The sequence below is a fragment of the Dromaius novaehollandiae genome, chromosome 1 (genome assembly GCF_036370855.1).
Source record: "Dromaius novaehollandiae isolate bDroNov1 chromosome 1, bDroNov1.hap1, whole genome shotgun sequence".
NCBI classification, from domain to species: domain Eukaryota; kingdom Metazoa; phylum Chordata; class Aves; order Casuariiformes; family Dromaiidae; genus Dromaius; species Dromaius novaehollandiae.
The window spans coordinates 88,304,658-88,318,100 of record NC_088098.1 but is presented as its reverse complement, the minus strand read 5'-3'; the positions used below and the strand labels follow the sequence as shown (position 1 = coordinate 88,318,100).

The 13,443-nt window shown below is 37.0% G+C and overlaps 1 protein-coding gene across 1 annotated transcript in view; it reads right to left on the bottom strand.

The window, feature by feature from the left end:
- MAN1A2 (mannosidase alpha class 1A member 2) overlaps window positions 1–13,443 on the bottom strand; it is a 155,008-nt gene that overhangs the window by 119,607 nt on the left and 21,958 nt on the right. The window contains exon 2 of the mRNA XM_026104860.2: window positions 2,560–2,815. Within this exon, the coding sequence (XP_025960645.1) occupies window positions 2,560–2,815 (256 nt within the window). The remainder of the gene's footprint in view (window positions 1–2,559; window positions 2,816–13,443) is intronic.

The following is a 13,443-nucleotide window of genomic DNA, read 5'->3' as shown; positions in this document are numbered from 1 at the left end:
AATTTTCAAAGTGACCTCTTATCCAATCCACAAAATCCTCAAGGAACAGGAATAGGAACTACAGTTTTCCTGTTTACTAGCATTTTTCAAGATGCACATTGCATTTCCAGAATCTCTGCAGTAGTCTGACACACACAGCTGATACTTTAAAAGCAGATTTCAGACAAAGTATTATTTATCTGACACACCTACAATATGTTTTATCTCACCTACGCTACATGCATTGCAATATAACAGATGCCAAAATGCAGAAGTAGACCCAGAGGCTGCATGAGAATAACACTGCAACAACAATGGGGTCTTCAACATTACGATTTGCCAGTTCTCATTAGCACACCTTCCACTGCCATATTCTACACTTTCATGCATCTAGCCATAAAAGTAATGATCTGCTGCCCTGCGTCAAAGAACTTAAAAATTCTAGAGATCAGCTGATAGCCAAAGTATTAGTAAGACTCAGTGAAGGCAATTCACACAACACAGAATCTTGCAGTCATGCTAAAACAATCCTGGACTGTTAAAGCACAATGGCCATACTGTTGAAGGCTGCATGGTACAAAGGTATGATAAACTCGCTGAAGTTCTTACTCAGCTAATAAATAATCCCATAAATCTTTGGCCTGGCTATGATCAGCTACACACTCCAAAAACCACAAAAGTAGCCATAATAACCAACAAATTATGCAGTAAAAGACAGCTTGTTGATGTGATTCACATTTAGGCTATGTTAACAAAAAAACAAGTAATCCTTTTACAGTACAAGATCTGTGGCAACTGCAGGTAAGACTCCCCAGAGGTATTACTTAAACAATCCTGGTTGTTTAACTACACCAGATTGGTGTACCTTCAGGTGTGGATCAACATGAATTGTCCAAGCTTCACTACTTATTCAAGTAAAATAGGCATTTGTGTTCTACATTCTGACAAAACATATTCTTAGAAATGCATATTATTATCAATGGCAAGTACTAATTTTCAATTTTCATTGCAATTCATGGTTGAGCTGTGTGATCTTTAGCTGATGCTTTCTTCAGCTATTCATCATTGCTACCTTTGCTCAGTACTTTCATGTCACTTGGTCAACTCACTCACTCCACTCATTAAATCCATCAGTGGCAAACTCAAAGGTACTTAAATATAGTAATCTGTAGTTAAACTAAGAAGTGTTGACAGCTCCCTGACCATACTGTTCACCATTCATGTTCATTCCACAGAAGATACTTTGCGAAGTGAAATGCTCTGTATGTTCTTGCTGGAAACGTTCAAAGACTCCTCAGAGTTTTGAAAAACAGTAGGGTCCTTTGAAAACCACAATTCAGTGCTGTCCTTTGGGAAACAGTCCTAACAAAGCAGGATCAAGGAGGTCTGATAATCCACACACAACTTTGCAGTCAAAAGTATTTCTATAGTGGTCGCTAATGGAAGACGCACACCTCCAGGGGAAGGATTTGCTGTCTGTCAGGTTCAAACAGTGAAACATCACCATGTCTACAGGCATAAACAGTTGCTCATTATTTAATACAAGTGGATTTGCTCTCGTCATCATTAATATTCGAAGTAAAATTCCAACTTGGGTGATTCACCCACAGCATACCACATCCTGCAGCTATTGCACTTCCCTATTACTAGCACAGGTGTGTGACTATAACTATTTTTTTCTTTAAGTTGACTAAACTCAGGCTGCAATTTAAAAGCAGATTCAGCTGAAGTAACCACTGACTGCTGTGTTCCTGGCTACTCTTTAATGACAGAGCCTGTGCTCATCTGCCTCTGGTCTGAACCATGTCTGTTTGCCAACGTGATTATTGGGCATATGGCTGATTAGATTTAAAAAAAAAGCCAGAAAAATGTTAGGTGAAAATAACAATAAAAAGGCATCACCAGGGCAGGAGAGCGCAACAAATGTCATAGCCAATCAGAGGTGGAAAGGATGGAGCCAGAACCAGCAATTCCCATAGCCTAGGATGCCATGGAACCTAAGCCAACATCTTAGTTTGAATATTTTTATAGGTAAATGAGCAATCTACATACATGAATTCCTAGTTTTAAAACTATTCTTAGAGCAGCCATTTAAAATTTACCAAATTATCACATGCTTTTAAGTAATTTTCAATTTTCACTAGTAGACCAATTTTTTTCTCTCTTTTCACTCCACTTTTTAAAAAAATTAAAGTATTTTCTGATACGCTAATACCCGCCATTCTTTGAATGCAACCTGACAATGAAAGGGCTCTGTTTTAAAAATGTACTGTTGCTGTTTCATGTGTAAATGCCAAACTCGCTTTGGCCTCCATATTACCATTAAAGAAATCCTTAAAAAAATTAACTGTTATTCAGTGAAATACTAACATCACAACACCAGGAAAAACATGTAATAAGTTGCTGATATTCATTAATACTAGATGTACACTTTTAACTTACTGTTTGCTAAAAAGATTTGCACTCCTATTTTTCTCTCTCTTTTTCTTTTTTTTAATATAAATCAGAACAGCAACTAGAGGATATACGGTTAACTGCTATCAGACACAGGAATGGATAGAACCACAACATCATCTTTACCTCTTTAATTTTATTCCTCTTCTCTCGGATGTCTGGGTCTGCTGGTTCTCCACTATTTATCCCTATAAGATTTGGTAAAGGAACTGGGGGCAGTGGTTTGCTGTCTTTCTTTTTCAACTCTTGGACTACTTTGTTCTTTTCTGTCTGAATCTCAGCTTGAATCTCATCACGGGATTTCTTCAACTTTTCTTTAGCCTCTTCCAGGGCCTTTTCATGATCTGCTCGGATCTTATTTCTCAGACGTTCCTCTTCTTCTCTAAAGAAACAAACACTAGTCACAATCTCATTTCTTAAAATGCACTGATTACAAACAAATCTAAGCTTGAAAATAGAAGTCGCATTCTGAGTTGGTTTATTCTAAGTAATTGTAATGATACAAACAAGTTTATTGAAACATACTAGTGCACATATATACCATATCATTTTTGCCATGAACCCCAACAGAAGAGCTGTGCACACATCAGCAACAGCGCTGTAAGAAAACTTACTTTAGGGTTATTCTAGATTATATCTCAGCACCTTTGCTCATCTACTCAAAAATCTAGAGAAGAAAAGCCTTAGATCTTGTATTTCAACTACAGAATGTGCACTCATATAACAAAGCTACCACTATATAGCATGTAGGCATATCTAGCAATTATTCAGCTTTTTAGAAAACAATCGAAAGGGCTCTTCCTCAGCTTCTGTACAATAACTGCATTGTACACAACTCATCAATACTTGGAAGTACTGACAACAAAAAAATTGCAGTCACCCATTTTATTAACAACAAGGTGAGAGCTGCAAGAGCTTGCAAACCCTGTCAGAGTATATTTTGGGTTGAATTCAGACTTTATTGTTTCAATCAGTATGCTTCATAAACTTTACACGTTAAATGCAGAATTAATTATAAAGTGATTTAAAAACATATGAGCTTTACATAAAGTACAATTTTGAAGCCTGTTATTACCAAAATTACAAGAATAACAATTTCTTGGCTTTAAGCAGAGTCTTCCCTCAGGATCTTTAAATCTTTAATGATCAGTAAGAGTTTTGAGATTCGCACACAAATGAAGAGTGCTGTTCTAAGGCTCGGGCTAGACATGAGGTTATTCTAATAACGGCTCAAAAGAGCTCCTTCCAGTCCTAAAATATTTGGAGGCAACAAAATGAAACACCTCAGGCTCTCAGCATAATGCAACCTTTTCACATATCTTTAAAAGGATCTACAGTTGCACAACAACTATTGGAAGCCAAAAGAGCTCTAGGGATTAAAACTACCCCCAAAGCAATCTGCCCCTCCACTCCCCCCTTCCCCAATAATACTTTTCCTCCAAAAAAACATTAAGGAAAACATAGTGGATAAGCAAAAGGAAAGAAAGCATAAAGAGAGGCCCCGTCAGAGTTAGGAAGCTTGGCCTAACTGATTTTAGGAGAAACTGAGTCACTAGGCCCATATCACATCATTTTTCCAGCCTACTGAAATAATACCATATAAAAGGAGCAATCATCTTCTGATATGTGAGGATTAAAGATTGGTTAGTATCTGCTACAGAGCACTGCCTCACCTTTGCAAAAAAAACTCTCAAAGAACAATGCTTGTATGAATAACTTGCATGAAGTTGTGTGTTTTGCATATTTTAAAAGAAAGACACTCTGCCTTCTTTACAGTTTGATTACCACATTATTAATATGGCTACTGGGAGGTTTCAAATTTTAACATGGTGGCTAGGAGACACAAGCAGGAAGGAGATAAAAAAAGCAGACATAAGCAGCCACATCTCAGCAAACACATGAGGAATTAAGGGACTCCAGATGTAAAGATTTTGCCAAACAATCTACAGAACTGATTCGAACCAGGGCAGAAAAGCAGCCCATAAATGAGAAATTAAGGTATTTTAGGAACTACAAAAAGATAGTAGCCTCTAAGGTAATGTTTTTTCTCAACAGCTCTCACAACCTGTTGGATGGATCTTGACAGATCTAAATTTAAATTACCACTCTAGGATGATAAGGCCAAGCATGGCAGACATGCTCACACACTGTAACCTTAAAAAGCTTTTCTTCGAAATGCTTTGCTCTCACTAAACAATACTTTAAGAATGTGGCCTGGATACAGCATGCCAATACTCAGATTTCCAAAAGAAAGCAATGACAAAAGAACACTTGTTATACAGGATATTACAGGCCATGGACCAATTTAAAAGTGAAGAATTTCTAAAACTTCATCTTTGAAAAATACAAATGTACAAATCTCTTTCTAGTGGAAGGAGTGGGAGAAGAACACTCAAGCAGATTAGGGTTAGTGTTAGGGTGACCTAAAAAGGTGACCTAAAAGTCTGACCTGCCAAACAGATGAAGCAAAAGGGAAAAAGCAGGAAGCACCGACTTTTCCCAACACTTTAATCTTGCGTATTTTATCATTAAGATTTCCATTTCTAGAATGACGTATTTAAAGTGTTAACTGCAGTCTGCACTTCTGCCCAGAAAATATTTTAAGAGATGCAAAATGAGGATTATGTTTTGAGATACATTACATTAAGTTTTCAAACCATTAAGATACAATTTCAGCAACTGTCATACAAATTATTTTGCTGGCCATTAGGATATTAATCACCAAAATGGCTGGGCTAAATATTTGCATCATTTATCACTGTAATACCAGAGTAATCCCCTGATGAACTTGTCCATTTTGTGCAAGGTATATAGAACTGTTACAGTTCTCTGCCTAAGGAGGGCTCATTCTCTAAGTCAAACTGTAATAAATTAAGCTTTTAGTTCCAGAAATTCACCGTTCAAAAACCCAGTGAATGGGCCCTGACCGTTATCACATAAACACACAGTAATTTTTAAGTTAACATTTTTATTATATTTATTATTTTAAGTTGATATTTATATACCTCTTGGCTCCAATCTTTAGGTTGGTACACAAAGGCTCAAATAGGGACGTTTTTAGCTCACATTTTATTTTCAATTTGACAAAATTTGTCATCACTTAAAAAATTTCAAGTTTACAAGCCAATGTGCATAGCTTCTAGCAGGAAACCATGGCAATACAACACAAATATGCTCTCAGCAAAATGCACTGTTACACAAAGAGACTCGTGTTAGCACTTAAGTTTTCCTAAATGCTATTAGGCTTGCATTTAAAAATTATAGCAGTGTTACTACCTGCTGATATTTCAGCACCAGAAATACAATGCAGTTTTTTACAGTGCATTCACAAAAAGGCTTTCAAACTGACCTTCTTCAGCCACTTTTCTCAACAGGTATGTCAGATTCACATTTCGCCAAAACAATGAAAAAGGACTGAGCTCCTCACTTTATGATATCAAGTACAAGCTCATTAGTACTGCAGAACAGTAGCAGTCCTTCTCTTCCTCAAGGGTAAAGCAATGAAACATTTTCCAATCAGCAAAACACTATTATAAAAAAAAAAAAAGCAATATTATTTAAGAAAACTTTTGTCTCCACCACGACCTACTGATGAGAGATTAAATGTATTCCTGTAAAAGTTGCTTACATTATAATGCAGCAGCAGTGTGCTGGTTTAGGTAACAAAGGCAGATGGAAATTTATATCAACTAAAAAATTTGAAACCACAGATCTGTAGTCTGGAAAGTTTTTCCAAAACTTGCATAGGGCTTTGTGGAAGAGGTAGCTAGAGAGAATGAGAATGAGGTAGCCAGAATTAGACCTTGTTTCCCACAGTCATGTTTCCACCAAGACAGATACTCTGCACAAAAGCCAAAGAGATGGCTTATAGAGAACGGGAAATAGGAAGCATTACTGAATATTTAAGAAAACACTTCAGTTTTGGGATAACATATTTTGGAATTATGCTTCTCATTTTCAAAATTCAATTTCTAGAAAAGAGAAGCCTCTACCTCCTGACTAGGCGGCTAAAAAAATAGTTAAAAAGCACCTCCCCACTTAAAATCCCCCTCTGTGAGAAGGATTAACCATGTTTGAAGGAACTATGCCTTACTCACTAGAATGGCTGCTTCACTAAGTGGAACAGCATGCACTGTGGTGACCTGCTTTGCACACCATCAGGATTTCGCACCATTTTGCACCGAAGTCAGGCACCATCATCCTTCCCTTTAATCTTCTCTCCTAGGTCAAAGTACAATGTGGGGGTGTGTCCAACAGTAATAATAAAAGTGTCATTATTCTACCTCTACCATCCTCATCTACTTCTAGACTCAAACTGCATGAAACAGCAATAAATTGGAAAACAAGTTTTGAACTCAGAGTCTATTTACACTGCAGGAGCCACTATCAATGTACACAGGCTCCGACATTGTTCATTCCACAGCACTATAATCCAATTAGTCATTAAGGAGGTTTGAATGACAGCCCATTTTCCTCTGCTCGCTCAGCAGAATAACCAAGTGGTTGAAGAAGATATGCAGAGACTCAATAGCGATGAAAAATTCTAGCACTAACTGTATGACTAACTGTATGATCATCCTAAAATCTTCCAAGGAAGTGACATTTTGAGACAAACATGAGAAAGCAATAAAATGAACAGAGAAGTCAACAGGTATTAGAGGGAGTTTACAGGAGACAGTAGAAGAGCTTCCTCTGCAGATAGACATTCTCTATGTAGTTACCAATGATGAACAGCATGAGCTGCAAGAAATGTTGGGGTTTTTAAAAAATTCAACCTGAAAAATATATTTTGCCAAATATATTCAAGACCCTAGTGGAAAAAATCCATACTCCTAAAGGAATGATACCAATACCACATGCTTCTCAGACAAGTTCTTTAGCACCCAGACTTGGGTACTACCACATAAGCATACATACAGAATGAATTTGTTAAGAGAATGAAAAGACTAATTTGTGACCAACTGAGACCAAAAAAAGAATTCTGTCCAAACCCACATCCAAATAACCAGCAAGTTCCACATCTATTAGAAGAAAGTCAGGAAGAGCATGTAGATATTAAAGCATGTAGATTCAGTCCATGTAGATATCATTAAATTTGGATATTCATAGACAGAGTGAAAGAAAAGGGACCACAAAAAAGAGAAATCTAAGAACAGATACTCAGCCTATTTCGTAAAAGACTGGAAACAATCCCAACATAAGTACATACACCAAAACATATCAGACATGCTGTTTTCCTATCCAACTGTCCCTCCTTTCCAAGCAATACAAGCAGATACATTATAGAGCATTTTGAGTAAATCTTCAAAAACCTCACCTAAAGCAAAACTGCTGTTTCATTCTAACCACCTCAGCACCTTGTTCTATAGTCTCAAGAGAAAACTGAGATTCAACTACCATGAGATTACAACACTAGCTATTTTAAAACAGGCAATATTATTAAAAGAATCTGTGATTAGACTATTTTTGTCAACAAGCATAAAAAGATGCAATAATTAGTATCCGAAACTAGACAAGTGCGAACTAGAAATAGGTGCAAGTTTTCTAAACCACTGTAATTAACTACTGCAGCTACTTAGGCAAGAACATAGGGCACTCAAAGTCTCTACAAGCAGTCTAAATGTAATTCAGAAAAGACCACAAATTATAAGGCTTGATAACAGAATCACTAACTGAAATCTAATATGCTATAATTATGCATGAGGTAATGAGACTTCTGAATTTAAGAACAGTTACTAAAACTTCACTTGCCAGGACAATAATTTTTAACATTAGTCTCATCTATCTGCTATGATGCAACAGGCTCTGGAGAAACAGAACTGCAAAAAACAGAAATACTTTCAAACTTGTTCATAAGATACAACATGATTAAAAGTGGAAACCAGAATAAAAATTGAGCTAAGAAGAGAAAACTAGCCACCAGCAACTGTTCTCCGGCACTTAAAAGTGGAGCACTAGGCTACTAAATCAAGGCAACGACCAGTTTATTACCCACTGGATCTTCTGCAGATGGGTAGGCAAGAACTGTTAAAGCACATAAATATTTTTACAAGTCTGTCATCCAGAACAACCCCATAGGTGGAAATTTCTTCACGCAGTGTAAGGACACTGGAAAAATACCTACTGCCCCTTCATTGCCCACAAAATTAACCAAAACTACACATTTCTTGAGTGCTTTCTTTTAGAAGTTGACAATAGAATTGGGTATTTCTACTGGATGGTTATATTTGCAAAGGACATGAGTACTACTTCTCCAACACAAACAGGGACCACAAGAGACAGACTCCTTACTCAAGTCCTCTCTTCTCTTTCTCCTTCCAGCTCCAGAATTTTCTCCTCTTCTTGCCATTCCCGTTTCTCTTGATCTTTTTCATGCCTCAAACTCCTTTCTTCTTTTACTATTCTTACCAACTTACGCTCTGCTAGCTTGCTTTCTTGGTGTTCTAAAAAGACATGGCTGCCACTCCAAACACCAGTCCTTCTCACTTCTATCATTAAAGCTCTTTGGGCAATACTAGGAAGAGGAGAGAACAGAACCCACTGACACAGGGACTCTCTTTTAACCCTGAATTCCCCCACTTAAACTACATTTAGACCTTCTCCAACCACACTTCCCTTCCCTTGCATGCAGTAAATGAAGTCTACAATTGACCTCATTGTAGCCAAATTCTAGATCAAGAACCTGAGCTGTCAGCCACCTTCAGCACTGTCCTCAAAAATGTTCATCTGACGAAAGCTCACAGATCTTGTTCCAGGTGTGCTGTCCTGCCTAAACTAAAATCTTATCTTTGATGTTTCTTTATAGCTAGCTAGCCCTCATCTTCAAGTCAAATGGACTGCAACTTAACTTTTAATCTTCCTCCCATATCTTTTGTCCAATAACAGAAATTTCTCCATTGCCTAGATTACCCACTGTCCAGGCATTCTTTCCCACACTGGTTCCCAGAACTTCACTACACCTAAAACTTTCTACCTCCTTTCCAAGTATTTTAAAATGCAGTCTTTTCTAACCTGAAAAGTTAGAAGCCCTCACAGTCATCATTTTGGTTTTTGACAATCTTGCTCTGCTCATACCCACTCAGCAATGCTCCTGGAAAGACAATCAGCTTATCAGCTACTTGCATCTCTATGTTCCCTTTCTGTATTTTTCTGCAAAACTGCAATTCATTACAGATATATTTTTGTAGGCACAGTGGAAATAAAGTGTGGCCACTTTTAGATTATGGATATGTTAAATTCACTAATTTCCATGCTGATCAGTAAAGGCCACTGTTTATTAGTGCTCCCATATCTATCTGTATCCAACTGTTTTCTTTTGTCTTGTAATTTAGGCAGGGACACTCTACAGTCTGGGCAATCTTCTTGTTCTGTATTTATTACCTGGTATAACAGGACACTCCTCAGCTAGAGCTCCTGGAAAAAGCCTTGGAACAAGGACAAACAAAACCCTTGAGGAACACATGCAGAGGGAGTTCTGAAAGCACAGACTGAATGGGTACAGAGAGAACTTGCACAAGGGGGTGAAGAGTTCAAGCACATCCTCTATGCATGAAGAGGAAGCCCACTGCAAAGCTAAAAGCTAAGAAACTCCTTAATACTGCTAGATACCTTTTTTAAGATTTTGGAACATAACTAGAATCTTCATAAATCATGATAAGGCAATATACTCAATCAAATATTTTACTAATAAGTGCATTAATAAATGGTACAACTCTTGCAGTTTTTTGCACAATGATTAATAAAAAATTGCAAAACATACCTTCCAATTAAGAACAAAGCAGTACGGACTCCACAGTCAAATGTGGAACAGATATAACTATTCTAAGGGGAAAAAAAGCACATAGGCAAGGGTCCTTCTTAGGACCCCTTTGCTTCCTAATTGTGAATGTTAAAATGAAGAGAATAATTAGGAAAATTATCTGAAGATTCTGTCCAGTGCTGTGGCCCTTCCCAAAAGCATTCGGTCCTCACCTCCCCCTACAGCAGCTATTCGTGTAATTCCAAGCATCAATTCAAAAACGAAGACACCACACTAGAGTTAATGGCTTTCTTGAGGCCTGAAAGTGTCATCACAGCCTGCAGACTTGGCTTAGCTTTATTTCATAAAGAAAGGCAGAGGTTTTCTACAAACATTGCAACAGCTGCATTCATACTAGTGGCCAGGTATTTATCAGTGTTGAGAAGGGTCACTAGAGATCATATAGGCAACTTTAAGCTTACTTGAAATTTTTTAGTTTTTTAGTTAGAGTATCAGCTCTGACACAGATTTTTCAGAAGAACCAGATCAACTATTTCAGGAAGAAACATGATGCCTTTTTTTAGCTCAACAGCAATTAATACAAACCTCATTAATGAGGAGCAAATAAAAAACAGAAATTACACATAATGCTTTATACAGATTTTCAATATTTAAAGGCAAACATTCATTTTAAAGTGCACAGTGTCTTAGTATCACTCAGGTATGAAAACACTCTGTTAGAAAAAGCAATGAATCCCCAAAGTAAAACAACGATTTAGAGCTTTCGATCACTACAACTCTAACAAATACTGCTTTTTTACATCCTTTCTGCTTGTAAGATATAAAAGAAAATACAATTAGACCTGCCTCAAGGCACAAACATATAATTAAAAACACATGTTATTTCAGAATCTTTTGCTGATTAAAGAAACTCCATTTAATGGTTGTAGTCAATTACTTCTGTGCAGAATACTAAGCCTATGCAGAATGAGGTCTTATATCCAATTGTCAAATCACTTACAATGCTAATAAGGAGAAAACTTTTACTTCTCTTTTTTTTAGGAACCAACAATCTTACTCTGAAAAAGGACACTTAGAAGTCTCAGACTTACTGAAAGTTTATGACATTAGCGAGCTCTTCGTATTTTAATCAAGAAACTTGAATCGGAGAAATGCTGTTCCTCGCCCAATATAAAAGAATTCTAAATAGCTTTCTGTCTCCCAGTTCAGTACCATATTGATTGCAGTATGGTACTGTCTCTTCCCAATGAGCACTGCTATGAGTCAGAAGTTAAAAAAGATGGAAGAAGTTTACAAGAAGCAAGACTGAGGAAGACTATAGGAATGAGAAACAGAAAAGGAAACGAGCACTGAATAAGAGTAAGAATGAACATCTGGAAATCTAGGGTTTATTTTGACTGAGACTCTGATAGCACCAAAATACTAGCAGGATACTTTTAGTTTGCTTTTCAAAACTGCAGAAGACTACTACAGTTCATAATACCATACTACAGAATTTCTGCTCTCAACCACTCTAGCTGGAAGCTGCTGTTTTACGAGTTTAGATATGTATATAGCAATGCATCACGGTGTTTAGATTCTAATCATCACTGTCAAGTCAAAGACTGTGTGGGCAAACATTCTTACATGCTATAGTCTTTCCTGATTTAAAAGACTTATAGTCCGATCAAGGTGGAAAAATATAGCCGGTCCTCTAATATTGGGGAAGCAATTACATAGAACTGTGTTCTCATGCAAAAGCAGAGCATCATTTCTGCCTCCTGTTAAGGGAGGCATCTTTAGAAATAAGTAAGCACATTTATGTATAGGACAAAACATTCCCCCGAATGTTTTTGGCACAAATAAGATATAAGCACAAATAAAAGTAACCAGAGCACTCTCACTACAGAGAATCAAGATCTCATACATTATTTTATGTCCAAATCAACTACTATCAAAAACTAAGTTTCCCATAGGGAAAAAAGCAAAGTTGCAAGCCCAACTTCCCAAACATAAGAAGGAAAATAAAAGCGCTGCAGACTATGATTTGGCACATATCATAAGTTGCTGCAAAGTCTGAAGCATTACTGTATTTTCTGTACCATACAAAGCTGATCTTTTTCAGAAGTCAACATGCTACAATCTCTACAAAGTTGTTTATTTTTCTTCATTCTGCACAATGTGCTGTACATTATTCTCATTTTTCACAATGATAAAAACAAACCTGCCTTGAAGATGACCTTTCCCCAGCAAAACCACAGTCCTATTTAAGCAACTTGGTATCAGATTAAATACTCTTAAAATTAGCCAAACTTAGATGACTAGTTCAAACACCTGAAAATCAAGAAACTCAGATTACAGATGTCCATTACGCCTTAATTCCAGCCCTTTTGAATCATTTTGTACAATGAATGAAACAAGTCTTAGCTAATCATGAATTCAAGACTACCTTGTAGTACAAACACATAAAGAGCCACATTAAAGTTGCATATGCAAGTGCATAACTAGCACTTCCGAACCCATTTAACATTTTTGTGTTGTTCAGAGTGAAATGGATTTTTTAAATATCATTTCAATATATGTTTTTCTTTAAAAAAAAGTCACTTTTGTACAGCACTAGCAACTGTTTCAGTATATGCCATATGAAGGCTTACACTACATCTTCAGTACTACAGTACTGACTGCTACTCCTTCACACTGTGTACTACATACATTGCCTGACAGTTGTACCAAAATTGGATGCTAGATTCATAACCTAGCTCTGTGCAGGAATTTTGGGAAGACAAGGAGACAGAAACAATAACCAAGCAACAACAAAAGAACTCCATGCACATATGTATCACAGAGTCCTTGATCTCCCTTCTTTCCTGATCTTCTTTGCCCCAAGAGTTATAAATTCCCCTTTCTCACATGATACTCCCAGAGGAGGAAAAAAGTTCCTGGAGGCTTGTAGAAAATCTTCAGGAGTGATGGAAAGGAGCCAAACAGCCTCCAGAAATTAAATAAATCTGTACATAGCCTCACCCAGCTGAGGCACTCCTTTTCCTTCTGCACACCCAGATAGGAAAGGAAAAAAGGAATTTCTTAGTGCATCTATCGATTATAGTATGCTCTGTTCAGGTAGTTCAGCACAGTAACTGAATGTTTGATACTAGTTCAACTAATACGCTACCAAGAGTTTCTCATGTGAAGTGTTAGGATATAGAGACAGCACCATATAACTTACAACATTTAAGCAAGAGGAACATGATTTTACCCGTTTACCTTCACAG